Below are 23815 nucleotides of genomic sequence, written 5' to 3'. Positions count from 1 at the left end.
TGTCATGCTTCACTGTGTCCTTCATGTCATCCTGTCTATAGGCTACAGTCATTAGTTGCACCAGTCAGTGACAGGGTCAACATGTTGAATATGATGTTCTCATGCTTAGACCTTCTGTATTTTGCATGGCACAGTGAAAACAGCTTGATGCAAACAGTATGCACATAAGATGAAAATATATTCTATTTAAGGTAGCCTATAGAGAGTTGAAAAACATTTTTTAACCTTTTTGTTCAATTAATTAGTCAAATGTTACAAGAAATGGCCTTTAGTAACCAAATGCTCAGAAACAGAACAAAAAGGCTGTTTTCTCAACTGCTTTCAGTGTTTATTATGGAAATTTACTCTCAGTTGTTCCAACAGCACATACACACACACACACACACACACAAACACAAACCCTCTGGCCTACTTGGCTGTGAGCGTTTTCCTGCTTGTCACATTATACTTTATGAGCTCCACACTTGCTGTTGAATTCATACTTGTATTCAGTAACTTGTAATGTTATAGCTTAGATCAAATACTGATAAAATAGTTGGGCGTTAAATGCTCTTTGACATGGTTGGTATGCCACCACAGAGTGAAACCAGTTAGCTTTTTAGATATCATATCCCAAGAATATATTTATACTGTGATGATGTGATGTTACATGGTAGGTCTATTTGTAACAACTGAGGATGTGTTGAAAGCAAGGAATCTATGTTTCCCGATAATAAATAAATAAATAATAATAAGCAATAAGCAATAAATAGTTCATTCAAAACAGCCCATACAAAATGTGTTTTATGAATAAACTATACACAATCTCATTTGTGTCTCATAGGCTATATCAGATTAGATTTAGATTATAGTATGCCTCCGCCTACCCTACTCTCACAAACAGGCACACTGGCAGTGCAGTTTACATTCTACAATTAGCCTAAACCCAAATAAAATATATGCCTACGTTGATTAGTTTTAAGGTGTTAATTGATTTAACATGTCGTTTTTTTGTTTGCATAGCTTTACCTAAAAATGAGAGTAGAAAATATTATATAACTCAAGGCATATATTTATATACTTCATTTTTTAGATTGCGCCCACTTACAGTCATTTACGGTAGTCTTCTTGCGCCAACAGATAGCTTTTCAAGCTCCGAGCATAACTCAGCCACAGTGATGTGTATTACAATAGCAGGTTATTGACAACGTCTCTGCGCAAGGATGGAAAATAGAATCTTTATGAGATATTTGAGAAATGGAATACTGTCTTCTTTTTACCACTGAGAAGAGCGTCTCTCGTATTGCTAGGTATTTCGCATTTTTTTCGTATTTGTCATTTTAAATTCACCCAATTGTTTTTAACTGTAGTTCTAGACGGTTACTTCCCATCTCCTCTGAAACCAGCAGTCGCGTAACGTATAGGCCTAATGCACTTTATTGCACAGTCGTGTTTGTAGATCTTTATCGGTAACCTTACCTGTATATGATAGAGCGTAGGCTACGTTACCCACTATGAAATTGCATTGATGCAGGCGCGTCATTACTGGGGGCATACTGTAGGCTATCAGTTGGTCTTCTGTCTACAGCGATTCTGCCTTTAGGCTGAGCAAGTTGAGAAGCTTGTCTGCGACGACGCCAAGTTATTGGAGAAGCCTAGAGAAAAAATATTCGGAAGGAATACAATGACTATGTCAGTACCCGAGAGGAATTCAGGCTCTGAGGGCAAGGAAGAAGAGAGTGAGGATGAAAGTGAAATCCTGGAAGAGAGCCCATGTGGACGCTGGCAAAAAAGAAAGGATAAGGTAAGACTGATTATATGCTTTGTTTGTTATTAGACCTTGATTGTGTGCAGCATAGCATTACAGTCTAGGCTACGGTCTGGCCGTGCATGGGTACAATTCCGAAATACTCATAAGTCAGGTCTCGTATTGACAATGAGAGGCTACACGGGGTGGTTTTATATTCAAGTGGATAGCAACCGGCTGTCATATATCAAGCCACCGTTTGTTGTTACCGGCTGAGGGGCGGGGTCGGACGGACGACGCTCCGTCCATGTCGATGCTGGTGGTAACCAAACCGCGAACACACCTAGGGAAAATTGTTGCGCGCTGACCTATCTAGTGAACATATTACGATTAATAGGTCAGGTGTTTTTTTTTTTAATGTATTCTGTTCGTGAAGGATGTTTTCACCAATTATAATGTTCTTGCAGCAGGTGCACCATGAGTTCATGAGAGCCCTGTCCTGTTTGTCAATCACAATTAGCTAGCCTATCATTTCTTCTACGAGACAATTTTATTAACTTCAAATGCTAGTATATTTTATTCAAATCAACAGTCTGTTCATTTTTGTACCAAACCGACATTAATGTAGGTGTGCGCCATAATATCGATGTCATGTAAAAGCAGAATATTCTGGTCGTGGTGTACTAAAAGACTAGATTAGATGAAGGTTATCTTTCTGCAACACGCACTCGTCATATCAACAGAATAGTTCTCTAGACCGACAGGCACAGCACCGCCCCTCCCCCTCTGGTGTTTTTCCATTCATTGATTACTCGTGAAGTGTGTTTCTTCGCCACGAAAACATTTGTGGGACGCGCTCTACAGATGCTCACAACAGTAATGTTCAATATTAAATTATGATTTCAACAGTCACAGTCAGTAACACGCAGTATCCAGTCATTTTCAGACGTAAGGCAACTAAGCTGTGGTCCCTTATATAGGCAGCCTACCATAAGTCAGTGGTGCTCTTCAGAGGTCTTAGGGTTTATGGTCATAGCCAAATCCTATGAATATCCATACTCTGATATTACCGTGGAAAACAACTATTTGGGTACAGCAATCACGTTCACTGCCTTTTTCAGTTGATATTGATGAGGAAAGCTCCGAAGACATTAATAATCCTGCCATCCAAACACAAATTGCCTTTGCCTAGAAAGGTAACAAGAACTGACAGATTATAGCAGCTGTAAATGTGCATGTCAGTAGGACTAAACCTAAAACTCTGCTGTACCCACAAGGCATGTATTAGGCCTACATCCACAGACCAACATCTGTCCTGTGTGCTATGTCATCAGATCAAATATGTTAAAATACTAGACACAGACAATGATAATGTTCTTTGAGGGAAAATCCTAAATCAAGACTAACTTTTCAAGATTACCCGACCTTGGTAGACTGATGGTAGACTTGTTTCACCTTTGTTAACATGGAAAATGTATTGGCCTTGTGAAGTGCCCAATTGCCAGTGATTATCCCTAACAAGGTCCATACAAATGTGAACATGAGTCTATGTTTGGTACTGAGTAGGCCAAATGCCCTTGAGTGAGGTGAGTTTTCCCACATAAAATGGCATGACAAAGAAACTTGCACTCAGTAAGTAGTAACAAAATGAAATAAATACTGCAAAATGTTTGATGAATGTACAGCTTTAAAAAAAAAACAAAAAAAAAAAAACTCACCTCACCTAACCTCTCTCATCCCTTCAGCTGACCCTACTGGGTATTGTCAGACAGTACTAGTTCGCTCTCTTGTGAAATCATTGGTGAGGAAGTGAATCCTTTTAGTACTGGGTTAGTGAACCTGGGCTCAAGAGGTAAAGCCAGGAAAAGGGGTGAAGACATTGTAATTCAGTGTTCCAGCGAGCTAAAAACCCATCCCAGGTGAAGAAACATGTGGCTGACCACAGATAGATACTGAAAATCCCATTTTCTAGTCAGGACGACTGTTAGACATGTTTCAGAACAAATGCAAACAGTGCATGGTGAACTTTTGCGTTGTGTTTGCTTTGCCCCTCTGAAGTGCTGATATTCATTGGAACTGTGAAGGGAACTGAACGGCCTTCGTCTTGTGACCTTTGCTCCTTGCATGTGTGCTGCTGCACTACACAACAGGCCTGCCATTGTAACCAAAAGAGAACATGGGACCACTAGCTTTAAGTAGCTGAACTCTCAGGGTTACGTTGAAACAAACTAAATGTAGCTAATTGAACAAATTGCTAAATTATTTGTGCATTTTTTAATATTTCTTAAACTCTGACATTAGCAAGTTTCTAGTAAGTTAATACCTAGTTATAAAGATCCATACTGTATAAAGAGCCACACACAGAGACAGACACACACAAACAACTGCAAGTGCAGTTGTGCTGTAGGGGATCTCTTTACTGATGTGCACTTTGCAGTCTAATGAGTGTGTTGATGCCAGAGTCGACTCCCTGGATGGCAGCTGTCCTGTGTGGAATGGCACCCACTCAGATTTCCCCCAGGGGGACACAAGGACAAGTGACACTGCTGCAGGCCACCTGTTTGTATGTTTGCACTTTACAGTAGGGCAAAAACATAATCGCTGTCTGTCACTCAAAGCGTCTTTCACTGTTATGCAATAACAATTAGGAGTATGGACTCATTTTGTCCCAGAAGCAGTCATTGATTATTTCCAGAGTATTTAACTAAATAATGAAATAGGTTAGCCTGGATTGACCTCTGATACAGCTCTCACATGGTTTGTGGTAATCTATGGAAATTGGAAACAATAGACAAATGAATGTAATTATTTATATTAATCAGTTTTTTTCATGTATTTTAATATTCTTATGTGGACTATTTTAAATGCTATAACATCAGCAGGCGAAATTCGACTCAAATCACTGACACTCTATTAGTTAAAGTGTGACTTTATAATTAAAAAGACATGAAACATATTTCATCAACACTCTACATTTTGTAAATCACTGAAGGTATACTCTTTCCCCTGTGTGACCCTTGAATGGTCTTCCGTGTGCAATTACAGGAGAGATAGCTGTAAAGCTGTCAGCAAACATGTTAAAGCCCAATGTCACAATGTTTATGGCCCTCTTCTATGGCCTCTAATTGCCTTAGGACCACACTGAGAAAAATGGAAACATTGCCTCACAAATTAAATGTAGGCCGGAATATTTTACCAGACTTGTAGACCACAGAATACAGTGAAAACAAACATCTGTCATTTTGTATACTTTAATTACTTTAATCTCTTTGTTTACTTTTTTATACTGATTTTCATGCACTGGATAGTGGTAGTACCATAGGAATGAATTATTATAGTTTTAGACTGATGATGCCAAAGACAATAGACAGGTTCTGTCCTGGTTCACCTGAGTCCTGGACACTTGGACTCTTGTGTGACTGGGTTGGACAGTTTTACCATAAGAAGCAGCACAGAAGAGAGAGTGGGTGGTTCTCTAAAACTAAGAATAGAAGCTGGCAGGTGCACAAGTGTGAATACTGTTGCCAGGACACACTATGAGTCCATGATCCCCCTAGTTGTAATTTTGGTTGTTTTTGTTGTTGTTTTTTCCAGCAAACAGCAAGACTAAAGAAGAACCAATGGCACTGCAACACATATCAGTATTCAATTACTCTGAGGATTTACCATAGACAGACATACAGATTCACATTAGATTCATACCAAGATTCATTTCACTCTGGTGTAGTCACCACACAGACATTAAGAGGCATCAGTGATAATAGGCATACCATTTGATTAGGAAATTGTAGTGAATATTGTGGACACAGATAACAAAAATCAGTAGGCAGTAGCAAATATCAAATAAATAATGTCTCTTCTTGCTCTTATTATTACTGTTACATGTTTGTCAAAACACAATTCACTTCACAATATCAATAGACAGAGTATATAGCAAGTTCTCATAGGAAGTTCCCATTTTTAACTGCTGAGGGCATTGCAAACTTCTCTTTTTAATTTATATTGTTTTAATGATTCAACTATGCTAGTTCAGTTGTATTATTTTGACATCTTTGCATAATTTTCACTAATATTGCTACCACAGGTCAGGCATGTAAGCTATTTTCCAGCCACCTTTGGCAGGGCAAAGATGAAGAGAATTAAGAGGCCTGTGTGCAAGGAAGTGACCTTTAACCTTGTCCACTTCCATGTCACACTCTGTCACATTCTGCTGTATTTTAGCATAATAGGAACTGTGGTGGAGTTCTTGTGCTTTTTGTTTGAGGACGTCCAACGCAGTCCTTGTTTAGACTAAACAGTGGGTTATATGGAGGGGGGAAGCAAAAATTAGGTCAGGCACAAAAAAGTTTGATGTTGGCATTAATCACTACTTTCTCTGAAGTCATTCATAAGTATGAAACTGAGAGTACCAGTATATTCCTATTACGTGTTTACTGGGACTGTATGGTCCAATCAGTATTTTATGGAGAGTGCTTGATCTAATCTCACTTCAAGTAAATGTAAACCCTTAACCCAAATAAATCCCCAGACTGTCAGAATGAAATATTATGTATTGAACCAATGCAGGAATCAAGGCACTCCAAATTTAGTAACAATGAGGAAGGAAGTCTCTAAAAGCCTTTGTTATAATATAATAAAGTCATTAAAACAGCCAACATGTTTCGACCACTTCTAGTCTTCATCACAGCTTTTGTAGAGGTTTCGAACATCACCACGCCACATCACCTTGAAGGTCTTTGGAGTCTTTAAAAACGCTGACAAATACCAGGAAGTTGGAAATGTGTCTGTCAGAGAATAGCCTTAAAAAAAGGAGAGATGGCATAAAAAGCGGTCTGAAGAACGGGCTGACGTCAACTAAAGTGTGATTCAGCTTTCACCCAGCTTAATACACTTACCAGCTTAGTATACATTTTCTGTTTCTTATTCTACTCGCTCCTTCATCAAACTTGTTTTCTCTATATTTCCCTGGAGCTCTGTGTTCAAAGCGTTTTATTTTTGCTATAGTATTCTCGATTGCCTGCTATCAGAAGTAGACAATCTTTTTTTTTCTCATGAAGATATTCCTTAGTCTCATTAATTAATACTTATTGTGGCTTGGTTTTATTGGCATGAACTACCCCCCGCCCCCCATATTATACAATTAAATCCAATTATATAAAGTTTTACAACATTCTTCTGGATTTAACAGCGATGTTGGGAATTAAGATGACATGCCACACCATTGGAAATTCACAAGTGGACAAATTCACAAATGTTAAAGGTCAAAATAGTGTTTATTGTATAGTGATATCTATTAAAAAGAACCATTTTATATTGGTTCATTCACATGTTATGGTAAGTTTAATTAAAATTTAAAGGTTTGATATTCAAGGGGTTAACATATTTGTGTATCAGAAAATAAAGCCAACAATGTGTCAGTAGCTGTGAAACCACAAGGTCCCCCTCCCTTAAACTTTCACAGGACTGAAGTTGTTGAGGAAAATAGTGTTTATTGTATAGCGATATCTGAAAAGAACAGTTTTATATTGGTTCATTCATTCTGTTATTGTAAGGTTAATTAAAGTTTAAAGGTTTGATATTCAAGGGGTTAGCATATTTTTGTATCAGAAAATAAAGCCAACACTTGTGTCAGTAGCTGTGAAACCATAAGGTCCCCCCACCTCCCCTCCCTTTACCTTTCACAGGACTGAAGTTGTTGAGGAACGGACAGCAATTACCAGGTCTTTATAGTAGACCTCAATAAAGCCCCTATATGCCAGCTCCTATTATTTCCCTCTGGGAACAAAGCAAGTCCAGATGTTCCTTTAAAAGCATGGGACGTGTGCCAGTTTTAGGCCCATAGAAAACAAACACTTCCAAATCAGTCGTCCACATTAACTGAAAGTGTTGTGGAGCCGTCTCGCCTCAGCATAATTCCACTTTCCTGGAAGTAGGTAGTATTCACCAACCAAATATGACCACTTTCTGAGCACTTCATTGTACTCGGCCAGCGTGGCCCATTTTTGTCCTTTTTGTCCTCTGCCAATATTGTTACAGGGTGCAAAGGCTATAGAAAAGGCAGCAGTAAAGGGGATGTGTTTTCCCCTCACCAAAATATCCTTCTCTCCACAATATGTTGATTGTTTGGACCAGATTTGGGCCTGTTGTGTATAACAGCTTCTAACAGTGTGACAATACTTTCAGTTCTCAAGATGGAATGGGTTATAGAAACAGCAGTATGCATGTATGTATATATATATATATATATATATATATAAGCATATATATGATACATTCCATCTTGAACATAGAATTGCAGCCCATATTGACACCTTTCTTGTATCGCTTAACTGTTGTAATCCACAAGTTCTGTGTTTAGATATTATGTTTGAGGACTCTTGAGCTGGATAATATAACTGTGCTTGGGCAGTGTTCCGTCTTTATGCAATTTCAATAAAAAGTGGTAGTTATATTAAGATCCTATTTTCTTTCTGTTCATACGCTTACAGGAAGAATAGCTGAACGGCTCGGCTGTAGTGCTAGTTTCGGCTTTGTTTTCCAGATGAACATGGACAGCTAATCAATATCCTTAGCTCGCCACTCTGATAAAACTTATGGCATTTCCACTCTTCATCTTATCATATGCTAAGGAGGTGGTATATTTCTCAGCGTTGGGTCCACGTGAATGGTTTAGAGTCTGTGAGGCCTGGTCTCCTGAATGATTTCCATGTGTGTTTAGCCATTTACCCTGAAGCTTACGAAGCTGATAGCATAGCCTTTAGCCACAAACTCTGAAGATACTCTTGAGTTTGACTTGACTTTTATGAGTTCAATAAAATCATTGTTCCAGATAAGACCTTGAGCTGAGTTTGGGGTCAGACTGACACCGGCGGTGTTACGGTATGTGTAAATATTGCATTGCAGAATTTGTGCTGGTGTAATTGTGATTAACGTCATGTTAATTAACTTTGAGTGCTGTATAAACATTTGGGCTGATAAAATAACCTTGTTGTTCACTAGATTGCTTTGTCGGGTGACATAACATCTAGTATTTCATGTGGTAATTAAAAGTAAATTCTGTACATTATCTTTTTTGGTTAAGATTCTAAGATTCAATAAAATGTAGCTGTAATGGGATGTTTTATTTTTGGTCCTTTGATGGATATTTCGTTATGCTATACTATGCTGTTTTTGATAATTGCTTAATGAGCAGAGTGATTATTTTATACAGTGAACCGAGTTTATGCATTCATAGAATGTAGAAACATACAGTACAGCATGCTTTTATGCATGCAGGGTTAATCTGCAATTGTATACTGATTAAGATACTGTGTATAACAGGTAAATATTGCACACTCCAGTGCCATCAACATCAAAGCAAGCTTTTATTGTTTCAAAGATAAGTGCAGCTTGAAAAATCATTGTTGTTATGTAAGACCCGTCATTTCAATTCTAATCACACCCTGCTTAGTAGCACCTTTTGTGTGGTCAGTCTGAAGACTGGGCCCTCTGGGAGTCTTAAGAAAAGTATTTTTTTGAGTAAACTACTTCATACTGAATCACTGATAAACCAAATAAACTACTTTGAAAAAGTTAATAGTATGAGTAATTAATTGCAATATGACTAAGCAGCTGTACTCTGTGATGAAGACATGTTGAAAAACAGTTAACAGTAGGCTTTATTTACTACTCCTTAAATATTTTATGTCGGTGTGATGAATTTTTTATGTGGTGTGAAAAGTATGAAGTAGTATGAAGTAGTATGAAGTATGAAGAAAAGTAGAAAAATATGTAGAAACTTAGAAAAGTATGAAGTATGAAGAGGTAGTGTCTGTCTATGGATTTAGCCTGCCTGATGGTATCAGAGTAATGCCCACAGCTGTATATCCCTCATTACAAATAGGTACACTGGTCATGTGAATCGACCATTTACATGAGGCCAAAATAATACTAAAAGTAGACTCATTCTGAGACAGCCATTGGTTCACAAGCAAACCTCCCTCTGCATGTCTGACCTTAAGGAAAACATGACCTCACTAAGTGCAACCGCTCTTTGTGTATTTTGCCAGACAGGGCAACTCACAGGGCTTTTTTTGAGCAGGCTGCTTGGATAGGTAGGAGTGTTACGTAAAGGCATTTTGCAGAAATATGATTTCAACAAATATAAGTGATTCTTATCAAGGGGTCCATTAGCTCCACATTCTCCATGGCTGGAATGTGTTCTGAGACCCCACAATTGCAATTATTCTTCAGACCTGTGGGAAACAAGACATGCCTGGTCGTTGCCAGGAGGCCCTAAGAGGTAATGACCAAGTGTGATGTGATATGCCGCTGATGGCTAGTCTTCTTCATAGGAAAAGGTACCCATTGGTGGGTTGTATTCTAGAATAGAGCTTGTCCGTAGAGAATCATCCCAGAACAATAACACAGTCGCAGCCGATGTTGTTTTACCGTCAACAGACAGCATCTGGCTGAAGCGTCGGTTCAGGAGAGGTCGGCGCAGGGACACAGGGTTTGTGGCATGGAGCCTGCTGCTTTTGAGGAGATGAGCATAGTGACATGCTGAGCCACGCGGCCCTATCAGATGGCACATAATGGGCACATGTAAAAGCTCGTCACACACACTGGATTATATTTCCCATTTAATCTGCCTCTCCTCTCTATGGATTTGTGTCACAGGCCGGGTGAAGTGGCGATAAGGAACGTTGCAGCTGGGACTAGAGGCCTTTCGGTCTTGAATAATAATCTGAACTTGGTTGAAACTCTGATTACTTGGTCTGTGAAATCTTCAGGCTCTAAACTTAGATGCATTGTGTCATGGAAAGGGTTTTATAATGAGGCACTATTAAAGATTCAGTGGGTAATGCAAAAAAGTGATGAACAAGTGTGGCTTTATATCTCCCATGTTGTCTCTAAATGCCTGGCTCTACAAAGCCTCCATAGTTCTCCCTGGGATTCTCTCCATCTTCCCATCCTCCCCAAGCTCACTCTTCCTTTATTTTCCCTTTATTGCCCTCTCTTGTCTCCATGTCGGGATATTGGCAATAAACTGACCACATGCTCGATTTGCCACTAAGTGCTTTCGTGGCTGCTTTCCTGGAGCCCTCTCAGAGTGCGTCTGCAGTGGCGGAAGGTGCATGGGCGGCTCGAGGGTTGTGAGTCAGTGAGATAACGTCCTCCTCTGCCTGTATCGCCGGAGCAGGCTAACTCAGCACGGGGAGTTGGCTCTGCGCTGGAACCAGGCCTGATGTCTTCCCATCAGAGAGACACCCCACACGCTGCTTTTGTCTCAGCAGACCTCCACTCTGGTGAGAGAGAATGTGGTGGTGGCAGTGGCAGCCTCAGTCAGCCTTCACATCCCCCAGCTCCTTCCACACGATCTGAGAATATGGCAGTGTTAAGCATAACTGTCTCTGTCGTTAGACAAAGGCATTGAGAAACTCTGGAAATGGGATCATGTGGGATGATGCTTTAAAAAGGTGTAGCTGTTATTATAGCTGTAAATACGTTGAATCACAAGTTAACAATTATGGCATTCAGATAAGTAGCTTAGAACAGGTGGAGTATCCTTTCACTAGCAGTGCACTCTCACTTCTGAGCATGTCAGAAGGCAGTGGACAGAAAAACAATAATCTAAGTGGCAATCTAAGTGACAATAATCTAAGAGCAATCTCTGCCAAAATGAGTTAATTTGACCAAAATCAGTAGATTTATTTACTTTCCCTATTGTTGTAATACTGGTGTAGTACTTACTCATGCAGTGCACTCGCAAGACTGATGAATTTGATATTTACCAATCTCGTTGTGAAGGGAGAAAACAAATGCTCTTCTACACTGGAAAGGGCAATCCACTTGTTTTAATTTTAAATTATGAACATTATAGCTTTTATTTATCTCCAGATAACAGAGTATTTTGTCACAACAGTTCACAGTTGCTCAGTATCCTATAATATTCTGTTCTCACCAAAACACCTCTCTTAGCTCTTTAGCTCTCTAAACTCTAGACCCCTGATTCAGAACACAAACGTAGCCACGAGGGTATCCCCAGGCAGTGCATTGTGGGTAATCCAGACAGATGGCTGGGTCTCAAATGGGATAAAGAGCGATAGGAGAAAGTCCTCTTATACTGTAGCTTAGTGTGTTTCTGTCCCGTCTTTTCACTGTACAGATAGATTGAAGGGTGAACTACCTTAGATAAACTAGATAGAGCACTCTGGTATCTTAGGTCTGGCCCATAAGAGTACATTGGAGATTGTGACATGTATTCAGGGAAAAACACATAATGAGACAAGAAATAGCAATATAACTCTTACAAAATTAGGACGACTTGTTAAACAGTGCCTCCTCTCAACTCTCACTCTACAGCTGAATGTAACATTTATACAATTCTTTTGTCATCCACCATTCAGCCCATTGTCAACAACATAAATCATCTGTTGTGCAATCCAAAGGGATTGTGAACTGTTGCTTGTTTTTCTGGTAGCCATACCAACAGTCACCAGCACTCATCTCATTCACACACACACACACACATACACATACACACACACACACACACACCTCACGTGGACAAGGTGCTGCTCTGGCATTGGCACACAGAGAGTGGTGGAAGTGGTTTCATCTTCCACGGCATTAACCCATTCGTGCTGGATGCTGCACGACGCAACATTCTATCTCCCGCCAGTTGCTGCATAGCGCAACATTGAATCTCCCGCCGGTTGCTGCATAGCGCAGCATGCTTTTTATTTCATGTTTCTAGGTGTACAGAGGCTTAGATATAAAGGTTTTGGTAGACGTTGACAATTCTTAGTATTTTTTCAGAAAACCCTCAGGAAATAAGGTTATTTAGTCTAGAATGCCATAGGATTCTAGGCGTTTTTAGCAGGCATTTTAGGAGTAAATGGGTTAAGAGGAGCATCACGGCGCTTCCTGCATTGTCACGCCCAACTGCGTATCAGACAGTCTGTGTCCCGGTTCTGTAAAACCTATAATCTGATTATCATCCTGGAGCAGGTTTATAACTGTGGTGAGGCCAAGGATTACCTCATCCAGACTGAATGAAACCTACCTCAGATATCAGATACACAGCAGGCTCTAGTTTGCTGACGGTAAAACTTTCACATGTCAGCTCCTTGTCTCTACACACATAGGTGACACAGGCGATGGTGCCATTCACCTACCTGAGCATAGGCGTTTAAGGGAAGCCATCCTTAGACAGATGAAAATGGGTGATAACCAGCATGTCTTTAGACGAGTACATAATGTAGCGTTGTGTTAAATGTGCCTTTTAGTTGTTTAGCCTTAAATGTCCTGAGTCCCATGTGTGGATATGTGTGGATACTCCTGAGTTCATTCAGCATGTCCCTGTATATGCATCCAGGCTGGTGCAGACGTGTGTGTGTGTGTGTGTGCGTGTGTGTGTGTGTGTGTGTGTGTGTGTGTGTGTGTCTGTGTGTGTGTGTGTGACTCTGTAATGTGCGCTCAGCTCAGGCGTGTAGAATGAGGCCCTGGGCGTTATGTGTCTGACAGACCCAGATGCGGGACTCACACAGACACAGACACACCAGCTCCCAGTGGTTCCCTCTCTCTCTCAGTGTACCCAATTCTGCTGTCTCTCTGGCCCCCTTTCCTTCTCATTCATTGCCATTCATATTCTATTTCAAGATTCATCTTGGCACAGAAGCAGTTATGGCATCTGCAGTTTTTAAGGCCCTGTGTCCACCAGTCTCGTTTTTTGACAGCGCCCTCAACCTCATTTTCAGAACACTTTATCAAGTGTTTATTGTTGCTAGGTTATGAAGTTTTGATTGGTCGTCGAGAGAGAAGTGACATTGACGAGGCCAGCGCTGTTCTAAAAGTTGAACAGATTTAAACTGTCAGCGCTCTGAGCACTGCGGAAAAAAAGGGTCAGCGTCGAGGGCTTTTTGCTGCGGAGGACGCTGAACTTCATAGGATTTGTATAGAAAATAGCTGTCGTCGGTGCAAAAAACGTGATTGTTGGACACAGGCCCTAATAGCTTTAAGCTGAGAATGGCACACTATTATCTACAACTATTATGATGTTCACTTTCCTGAGTATGCCACCCCGACAGGAAACAGCCATGCTCACACCTACACCTCCTGTCAGCCCCAAAAACCTTTCTTTTATGTTTCCCTCTGCAGGTGAGCCAGGGTAATGTCCCAGGCTCGGAGAGTGCCTTCCTCGCCATGGATACCGAGGAGGGAGTGGAGGTGGTTTGGAATGAGGTGTTCTTCTCAGACAGGAAGGTCCTCACGGCTCTGGAGGTGTGTGTGTGTGTGTGTGTGTGTGTGTGTGTTTATAAATAACAAGGCTTCTTTATGAACTATGAGGCGTGATTATTCTATGATGCTGCATGTTGTCTCCATCAGGACAAGATTAAAGAGATGTTTGAGAACCTAATGCAAGTGGAACACCCCAACATAGTCAAGTTCCACAAGTACTGGCTGGACACGAAAGATAACCATGCTCGAGTGAGACTGAGATGAATGCATACACACACACACACACACACACACACACACACACACACAAACACCACATGTCTCAGCACACGCCAAGATCAGCACACTGCAAAATCCAAGAATGTTGTTTTTTCCTTTCCAATAATTATTGTCTTTGTGTGTCACAGGTTGTGTTTATCACAGAGTATATGTCCTCGGGCAGCCTGAAACAGTTTCTCAAGAAAACCAAGAAAAATCACAAGACCATGAATGTAAAGGTCAGTCACAGCATCAGAACAATCTTTAGCATCTGGCCTGACTCTTTTGTAGTCCACTTGTAGAGCCAGGCTTCAAACGTGGGCAAGCAATGGGGCACAGACACTGAGACTGCCACAAATGTCATATCCCAGGCTAACACACACACACACAGATTACTATAATTCATCCCTAACCCTAATTTCAGTAATGTTACATGTTGGCATTTTACAATTTTAGGATGGTCATCGGTGCTTGTAGTTTTCCAGTACTTTGGGGAAAAACTGGGTCCAGTAAAATAGGCAGACAAAAATAGTGTGATGCTATTTGCAGTGCTGTGACATGGGTGTGTTTGTGTTTCAGGCGTGGAAGCGGTGGTGCACTCAGATTCTGTCAGCCCTCAGGTGAGACACAGTCATCAGGTATTCACACAGAAGAACCAGACGCCCCTGCAGCAAGGGCCTGACCTCACACAGAGGGGCCTCAGTGGAGAGGACTCAGGAGAGAGCACCCGTTTATCAAAGCGGCAGTAGGCCCATTCTGGCAGAGGTTTTTTAGCAGCTGAAAAGGCCCATACATATGCTGTGTAGTGCAGTCTAAAATGATGGACAGGTGTGTAGGGGAATCTTGAGCTCTCCTGATTTGTTGAGTGGGCATTAGCTTGTGTAATTACAGTATGTCAAGAAGTGGTGGGATAATTGCCCACGGTAAGAATGGACACTAACTGTGAGTTTTTCCACACTGTCTATATGCTATTTGTATTAATATAGATGCCACATACTACTGGTGCATGCGGTCTTTTACACTTCAGTGTAGCTATAAACATTAGTGTAAAACCTCAAAAGAATGTACAAGTTGCTAGCATGAAAGTGCATGTCTTCCAGTGATGTTTACACATGTCTCTATCTCTACCAGCTACCTCCACTCATGTGATCCCCCAATTATCCATGGCAACTTGACTTGTGACACCATTTTCATTCAGCACAATGGGCTTCTCAAGATTGGCTCAGGTGATTTACAGGCATTCCTCTCAGGGTCTGCTTTTAACAGTTCTCTTTAACTTTTTAGAGAATCTCTTTGTTGTGTACTGTGGGTGTTTGTACTTGGATATTTTATGTAAGACCATCAATAACATCTCTGCAGCAAACTTAAATCAGAGCCAGTACACTTCAAACATGAGTGAGCATTCACAAACACAAATGAGTACAAATCCTCATGTGACACCTTTGTCATAAACATTTCAAAACAGGTAACATTAACATGAACTCAGTTTTGTGTTTTGTTTTTCTTCTTTTGTAGTGTGGCATCGGCTGTTTGTGAATGGTAAGAATTAGTTCACCATGTGTGCATGGAGACATGACAGTAGCCTATGTAACGGTAGCCAGCCGGAAGAGTGCTGTGCAGTGAGTAAAACCAAACCCTCCCAAAACCTTGAGAGTGTGTGTTAACGACAGAAGCTAATACCCTTTGGTTTTAGCCACCTTGCTAGCACACTCATAAGTTTGTAGGTTGGAGCCCAGGATGGTGCATGGCTGGACCGTAGAGTCAATACAATGCACACTGGGCTTAAAGTAGAAATCAGGCGAGTTTTCACATAAATCTCCTTTTGTCGAGGTCTGTTGGTACAAAAAAAAACAAAAACAATTGTTACCTAACTCGAGTTGCTACAGCCAGCAGCTAATGCAGTCAGGCAGCTACAGCGCTACACTCTAGGGGCATGTACATGGGCGCTCATGGAGATCTATGTGAAAACTAGCGGAATTTCTCCTTTAAATTAAAAACTTCTTCTTTTGGGTCAAACTGAAAACTCAAGCCTGTGTAGATGTTTTGATTTTGCCTGTGTCTGTACCGTAAATCCTCAAATTATGGCCGGGATTCAATTTATAGCCGGGCCTCGGATAATAGCCAGGGGGCATGGTCGATTCTGACAAATAAAGGCTGGCCCTCAAATACAAGAGGATGCACAATATGAGCACTAGAAGTCATTGTTTCGATTTAACTCAATGAAATAAAAGCGCTCTTTAATATTTTATCTTGTTGGTTGATTTAATACTGTTGCCAATGAAAAGTCGTTGTCCTTCACCATGAGTCTCCAACACGTGGCTGTCAAGCTACCAGTCGCTTGCCGCCCCCGTCTGAGCTTGCTGAAGTAGTACTACATTTAAACACAATTGTTGCTGCGAGGCATTCCAGCCTACGAATTTAATAAAAAGTAAATCATGCATAATAAAAAAAATAACTCAATTTAGGCTACCTGGCCACGCAATAAGGTTTCCATTACGGCACAGCGCACGTTCAATGAATGAATGAAAGCGCCCGCCTTGTCTCGCAAAAAACAGCAGGTGGAAATCCCGACACTCTTTCAACTAGCCTACATGAAACTTAATAGTGAACCATGAAATACGGCCACAATTTGAGGATTTACGGTATGTAATGTAGCCTGGCCACTCCCACCTAGATCTCCGTTCAGGGAGATTCTAGTCTGGAACACCATAGTTCACTAACATTTCCATCGGTCGGCAGATTATGCCCAATCAGCGACGAGAGGGGATGACGCTAGTTTCAAAATCGAAAGTGGCTGTGGTAAACAGTAGTAGCAAGGCCTGCAAATATCAAAAATTGCATTCGGAAGAATGTGTACTTTTTTTACAGCAAAGGTAGGCCCACATACATTGTTTGCTGACTGCTGTTTATTGTCAGTTTGTAAAGTGTAGGTAGGTGAAGTAGGTAAGTAATGTTATGAATCCCTGATCAATGTGATCGGTTAGGCTGGACCAATGATTTCAAAAGTTAAGCTATGTCTACGGCCACCACCATGTTAGTGTTGAAAAGGTTTTCCAATCGTGAGTGACCAGACTATTCACAAAGTGTAAGTGTAATGTCCGCCGTCCTCCTCTTCTCTGGCAGTCATCCCGGAGGCCAGTGTCCATGGGAAGATGCGACACCAGCGCGACGAGAAGCGCAACCTGCATTTCTTCTCCCCGGAATATGGCTGTGAGTGCCAGGGTGTCTGTCTGTGAGTCTGTCTTCGTTGTAATGTCTGCCCTCCTGAACCGTCCTGCTGCCTGTTTTGTGCACATGTCCCTGTTCTAGTCTATCTTTCGGCAAAGAGTCATTCTTCTGTTATCTCCTCTGTGAGGCTCCTCCCTGACATTCTGTCCATCTGTCTGCTTCTCTGTTGCGTTCCTTATCCTTGTGTGTCCTCTGCTCGTATCATTACTTCTGACTGCATGTCTGCTTCTCTTACTGGGCTGTGACAAGTCTGTCAATCCGTCTGTCAGTCTCAATCTCTTGTTATGTTGCTACAGTTTTTATGTTTTCATGTCTGTGTCATCCTCTTGTGGTCTGGACTGTATTTTATTTTAGTCAGTTAATCTGTGCTGTCTGTTGATTGGTGTGCCTACCATGGCTACTCCAGGGTTTATTAATTTACATATGATCCCCCAGATTCCTGTTGTTCTGTCCATGTTGTTAATCTTCTGCATTGCTCATACCTGCAGTCTGTAATCGCTCCTGTTCTCCTACTCCTCTGCCTTCTCTGTCTTCTTTAGCGGGGGAGGATGACTACGCCATCGACATTTTTTCCTTTGGGATCTGTGCTTTGGAGGTAAGCACTGCCCTCTGTTGGACCGCTAAAGGCATTACAGGTACTGTGTGTGTGTGTGTGTGTGTGTGTGTGTGCGTGCATGTGTGTGTGCGAGCGCAGAATTATTTTAGACAGGGACAGCTGGGACTCATCACTTGTATCATCACCAAAAGTCTGGACATTCTCCTTTCCCTTGCTGAGCTATCTAATAGCCTGCAATACACACACACACACACAGACAGAGAGAGAGAGAGAGACTGGCAGAGAAAGAGAATATGATTTATTACACACATTTCCTCTTCAGAACTTTGAATATGCACTATGTTTACAGATGGCTGTGCTGGAAATCCAAGCTAATGGAGATGCTGTTGTGTCCAAGGAGGCCATAACTAATGCTGGTCAATCGCTAGAGGACCCCCTTATGAGAGTATGATTCCTCATTCAGTCATTGTAAACACTGTTGACTGCGTACAATTTAGCATGTGCCTGGTGTTTCATCCAAACCCCTCTTCTTCTCCCGGTCCCCTGTCCTCACTGGCAGGAGTTCACGCAGTCGTGTGTGAGACATGAAGCCACCGACAGGCCCACAGCCCATGACCTGCTGTTCCACCGTGTGCTGTTTGAAGTCCACTCCCTCAAACTGCTGGCCGCCCACTGCCTCATCAGCAACCAGTGTGAGTGAGAGGCCCCTGACCATGGCTACGGCCAGCCACAGGGTCAGGGATGGGGACATAGTTGGGGACCCATGAGTCATTCAGTCATGCTGAGAGCTACACACTCATGCACTTGTATTAATTGCACTTTTTTGAGACCTTTTCATTGCCCATCACATTTTCTAAATTGTATATTGCCAGTGAATGGGAATTAGTTTTCACATTGAACAGGAATTCACACATCGTATGCCTTTCATAGGTGTTCTCTATTGAAGATTCATTGTATTCCTATTTGCCTCCCAAAGACCTGCTCCCTGAGAACTGTTTGGAGGAGAAGACAAAGTCAATAGACCCAAATTCTGTCATGGCTGAGATTTCCCATGGAGACCGACCTGGAGTGCAGTTGAAGTAAGGAATGTCTTCCTCATCGTTTTGTTCTTTATCTTCTTCTTTTTCTTTTTCCTTTTCTTCTTTTCCTTCTCCTCTGATAATGTTGTATATTTAAAATATCTGACAGATAAGTTACTTGGAGCCCTTCCATTTCCTGTCTCTGTCTCACCTGTAGGTACTCTCACGTGTCTTCGCTGGAGCTTGATAAATTCCTTGAGGATGTGAAGTGAGTGACTCGGGACACAATAAGTACCCACTATCACTTCCTGTTCTTTAAGTGATGCTACCTCAGGGTCTATCAGGAAATTAAATGGAAGAGGAAGTCTATCCTGGCACTGCATTATAAAACACTTTTATTTATGTAAATGAGACTTAAGTCATTGCACAGCATCTCTTAGACGTTTGTTACTTGCAGGAAGTGAGAGAGCTGCCGCTCTTTCTCCTATGGGTTGTACACCACTTGTGTATGTAGTGTGCGGACTGTATCCTCTGTCGTCCACAGAAACGGAATTTACCCCTTGATGAATTTTGCCTCCACTAAACCCCACCCTGTGCCTCGCGCCCTCTCCATGTCCCAGGAACAGGTGGAGACCTCAAAAACCCCGACTCCTGAGCCCCAGGAGACCGAGAGCAGGAAGGTGCGTACTGACAGTACTGACACAGTACTGACACAGGTTTTTCTGACACTAGAGGCTTTGCTCTGATATGTTTGAACTGGAACTTGTTGCTTAGCAACCTTGGAGCAGAGCCCAGACAGCAACCCTGATTGTGTGTGGTTTATCTGAGTGTGTGCTTTCATGTCTAGGTGGTGCAGATGCACTGCAACCTGGAATCTAATGACGAAGGGACCAAAACTCATGTAAGTTGAGATGGCTTATTTGAAGCTTGTGTGTTTAGTTCAGGCCTGGTTTATCTGTATTAAATGTTTCCATCATCTCTCAGCTTTCCCTGTTTCTCAAAATGGAGGACAAATTACATCGACAACTCAGCTGTGATATCCTGCCAAGTGAGTTATTTGACGTGTTAATCATGCTTTGAAGGTCATAAAGTATGTTGTAAATGGGTATTCTTTACATGTAATTTCCATTTGATAATTTTGTGTTCCCAGCTGACAGCTCCAGAGACCTGGTCAATGAGCTGGTTCACTATGCCTTCATCAGTGAGGTAAGTAAACCTGAGGTTGATGCAAATGGTAAATATGGCCTCTCAACATCAGTTTTAATTCAATAGACTGAATTGCTGCTGTCAGAAACTCAGAACAGAACTCAGAAATGATGTCAATGGCATAATTAACGCTACGCTGTTGAGTACCAGGCATGTGAGGAGTTATCAGATCACAAGTCACAGTTAGTCATTAATTGCAAGATTTTGTATGTATTTTGTACATGGATTGTATGTTATTTTCTTGTCAGTGATTTTGTCCCTTTACTGTCCCTGTTCCATCTCTAGGAGGATGGTGAGAGGATGGTGGCATTTCTTGAGGATGCATTAAGTCGCCACAGAGGATCCCTAATAACGTCCGGGGTGACTGCCACAGTGACCCAGGGAAGATAGGGCGCTGTGGAGTAGTCTGCCCACTGGGGGAGGGGGGATCCATGGAGACAGATGTGCCTGTTCGGCTGAATAGGGAGATGCTTTATAAGGAGGATCATGAGAAAGAGAGTTAGAAGAGCAGAGCACAGAGTCCAAGTGCCACGCACACGGACAGAGGGATTGATTCATCAGTGAGAAGATCAGGCTCATAAGCAGGAGAGAAAGAGAAAGAGAGAGAGAGAGAGAGAGAGAGAACATGTCAGCCCGAGAAGGGCCCACACAGGACCCAGGGCATGACTAAGGCATCCCACATTGTTGTGGGATAATGATAGTTGTGCCCATCTCAGACCTGAGTGTCGTCCATGCCTTAGGGTGAGCAGCCATGTTCTGTTTTCCCCTGTTGGCAATGTCCTCCTTGCTGGGGGGACCCACATTACCAAGAGCAAGCGTGGTTTCATAAGCGTGTAAGTTATGGGAGAGAACAAAAGATGACAGCTCTGTCTGCATGTAATTTGCTTCTTGTCAATTCCTAGTTGACAACCCAGTTGGTCATTTAGTAAAGATATTGACTTAAAGGCATATTTTCATTAGGTGGTAACATTTTTGCCATTAGATTTTTTACATTTCTCTTGTATACTATACCCCAGAACTGTTCTAATGGAACGCTTCTCAGAAGAAAATTCAATATTTTTTCTTATGGACCAGTAATTTCTGGCCTTCAGTCTCTAAAAAGCTTGTCAATTTAAAGTATTGGAGTACTGCATATGCTGCACTGGATGCTTTGTGTCTACAAACCGGCATCCATTTTTATTAGTTAAAAATAATCGTGAGAAATATTGGATTGAACATACTTAAGTGCCCACCTAGACAGCCTTTTCATCTTAGTTACTAATTTATTGAGGTTATGTGCAAAAACAGTCCACCATCAGATGTACATAAAGAAATAATTGTTGTACTTGGCCTTATAAAAAATATGCTATGAAGTCATTAAAATGATAAAATGATATTCTGCCAATTATACCAATTAAACTTTTATGGCTCCATATCTGTCAGTAAAACTATACACAACTTTATTTTTGCTCTGGAAGACTTTCTGAATTAAGGTGTTCAAACTTGGGATACTTCTCACAGTGGTAAAGTTATTGTATTTTAACATTTCTCCACATGCATTAAAAGCACAGTCATAAACATTCGTCTTTTGATTTTAAAATCTCATTAATTCTGCAAAAAAAAACTTTAGCTCTATGGGAAATTCAAATACTGAAAAAGCATTTCAACATAATTAAATGTAGGATTTTGCATTTACTTTTTGTTGCATATTATGCCCTGTATGACATTTGTTACCAAATGGAACTGATAGTTTGCCGTTAATTACAGAAATGACTTAATTGTTAGGATAGGGCTGACCAAACAAATAATTGGTACAGTTCATCATTCATCCACTTTTGGTAACTATCAATGAAAGGCTCAAAATTATTATCAACCTTTCTATAGATCAATCTGTTACTCCTCATAAGAAATGTCTCTTCCCTTACAAAAATTAAATATTTCCAGCAAACGTATGGGTGATTTGTGGGAAACAAATGAGTTCCCTAGAAAATATTGCCAGAAATTTGCCCATGTTGGTTGCTACAGCCAAATTTCCAGTAAAGTTCTGGCAACAATGAGAAGTTTGCCACTAGAGGCGAATGTGTTTGCTAGTGATTTGCCACCACACTTAGCCAATAATGGCAAACTTTCAGTGAACTTCTGGTGACAAACCTCATTTGCATATGACATTGCTACAAATTTGCTGTAATATTGCCAAAAATTAACTGCAACTGTTTGCCAGAAACCTAATTTGCATGGGAAAAGATGGCCTTGCCGCAAATTTGCAGCAACTGTTCGCCAGACACCTGAAATTTCTGTAAGGGTTTCTAAACCCAAATTTATAGAAAAGGCTATAATATGTATGAAGATATAATGCTTACTTTTTCAATGAATTGATTGTATACATTCACACAATGTACTTGTTTTTACTGAAGGTGTCAGTTGAAATTGTATTTTGTTGACAACCTTTAAACTAACTTGGTTAATGACGTCTTCAAATTATTCACTTTTCAAAAGAAAAATAAAAAAAATAAAAAAAATCTGGTATACACAAAATTGTCAGTGAAGGGAACAAATATAGATATGTTTGGCAGAATAACATTTTATCAGGAATGCTCACAGAGGCCAGAGCTTAGATTTCAGTTCTGCTTCTAGCCTCCAGTGCTCTTAGGGGTATAACCCAGTAGTTCACTGAAAGCCAAAGAGTGCCTGTGGTGGCAGCTGAATGCTGACGGCATGCCCTTAATTAAACATATAATCATAGACAATGTGTTGGACACCCATGAACAGATGTAGGAGAAACATTTGCGTGTCTTGGCGGGCCATGGTGAATGTTGGTTTTCCAGCCACACATCACACTTGTGGCAGTGTTGTTGTTGTGTTAGAAAGTAAATACAATGGTTGTAAGCAATAACAGCGCAGGTCAGTTGTAGATGAGGTATTTAAGGGTTAAATGTGTTTCTGGGACTCTGGAAACGGGGCCATTTGCCTGATTGTTCAAACATTCCCTCCCAGATTGTGTTGTCACTTTACTGATACTTGTGGCAGAGTTTTAAAACAAACTAACATTAGCAAAAATAATTGTTTTTGTGTTACATGGCTGACAAGAGAGAGAGGGAGCTGTCTACAAATCAGAACAGGACAAACCAATTAAGACCCAAAATTAGGTGGCTTTCCAGTAAAAAGATGGAATTAATTGAAGCATTTGTTACAATATGTGTACTTATGTTGCTTTTGTGTTGTTTTGTTTCATTCTATAAACAATACACACCTCTGAGAGTGTGATTTGTGGATCTGTGTGTAGATGACTTGATACAACCTGGTTGTTATGATTTGAGATGTACTGCTGTAGTCATATAAATAAAACAAGCATACAGTTGAATTATTTAGTGTGGTGTGATATGTCCACAATATTTTTCATAACATATTTTTCATCATTATCTTTCGAAACTGCACCAATAACCTTGCTGTTTGTGTGCTAACTGGCACACCATGATAAAAGTGATGAAAAAAATATGTATTTGTTTTATCTTGCTCTATTAGGCTGTAGTATGAAAAATCTGGTTTGGTGCCAGTTTATGGTAAAAGTCAGTTATCAGACTTTGGCATGAGATCATTGTGTTTTACTGAAAGAAAAAAGTT

At 40.9% G+C, this 23815-nt stretch overlaps 1 protein-coding gene across 2 annotated transcripts; it reads left to right on the top strand.

Moving 5' to 3' along the window:
- The first annotated feature begins 1146 nt into the window (after positions 1-1146).
- On the top strand, positions 1147-21493 carry nrbp2b (nuclear receptor binding protein 2b). 2 transcript variants are annotated; one of them, XM_042067631.1, is made up of 19 exons: positions 1147-1289; positions 1568-1783; positions 13868-13990; positions 14096-14197; positions 14356-14445; positions 14786-14826; positions 15338-15432; positions 15722-15745; positions 17330-17416; positions 17974-18029; positions 18340-18435; positions 18550-18682; positions 18967-19069; positions 19227-19277; positions 19554-19689; positions 19857-19910; positions 19994-20057; positions 20160-20215; positions 20501-21493. In XM_042067631.1, exons 2-19 carry the CDS (start codon positions 1664-1666, stop codon positions 20603-20605), a joined length of 1536 nt encoding a protein of 511 aa, XP_041923565.1. In that variant the 5' UTR covers positions 1147-1289; positions 1568-1663; the 3' UTR covers positions 20606-21493. The 2 variants fall into 2 exon arrangements, with proteins under 2 accessions (XP_041923565.1, XP_041923566.1); XM_042067632.1 differs by lacking the exon at positions 1147-1289 and adding an exon at positions 8556-8605 and having other exon boundaries at positions 1662-1783.
- The last annotated feature ends 2322 nt before the right edge of the window (positions 21494-23815 follow it).

Source organism: Alosa sapidissima, chromosome 17 (assembly GCF_018492685.1).
Source record: "Alosa sapidissima isolate fAloSap1 chromosome 17, fAloSap1.pri, whole genome shotgun sequence".
Lineage (NCBI taxonomy): Eukaryota > Metazoa > Chordata > Actinopteri > Clupeiformes > Clupeidae > Alosa > Alosa sapidissima.
The sequence above is the reverse complement of the archived record's forward strand: the minus strand, read 5'-3'. Positions and strand labels throughout refer to the sequence as shown.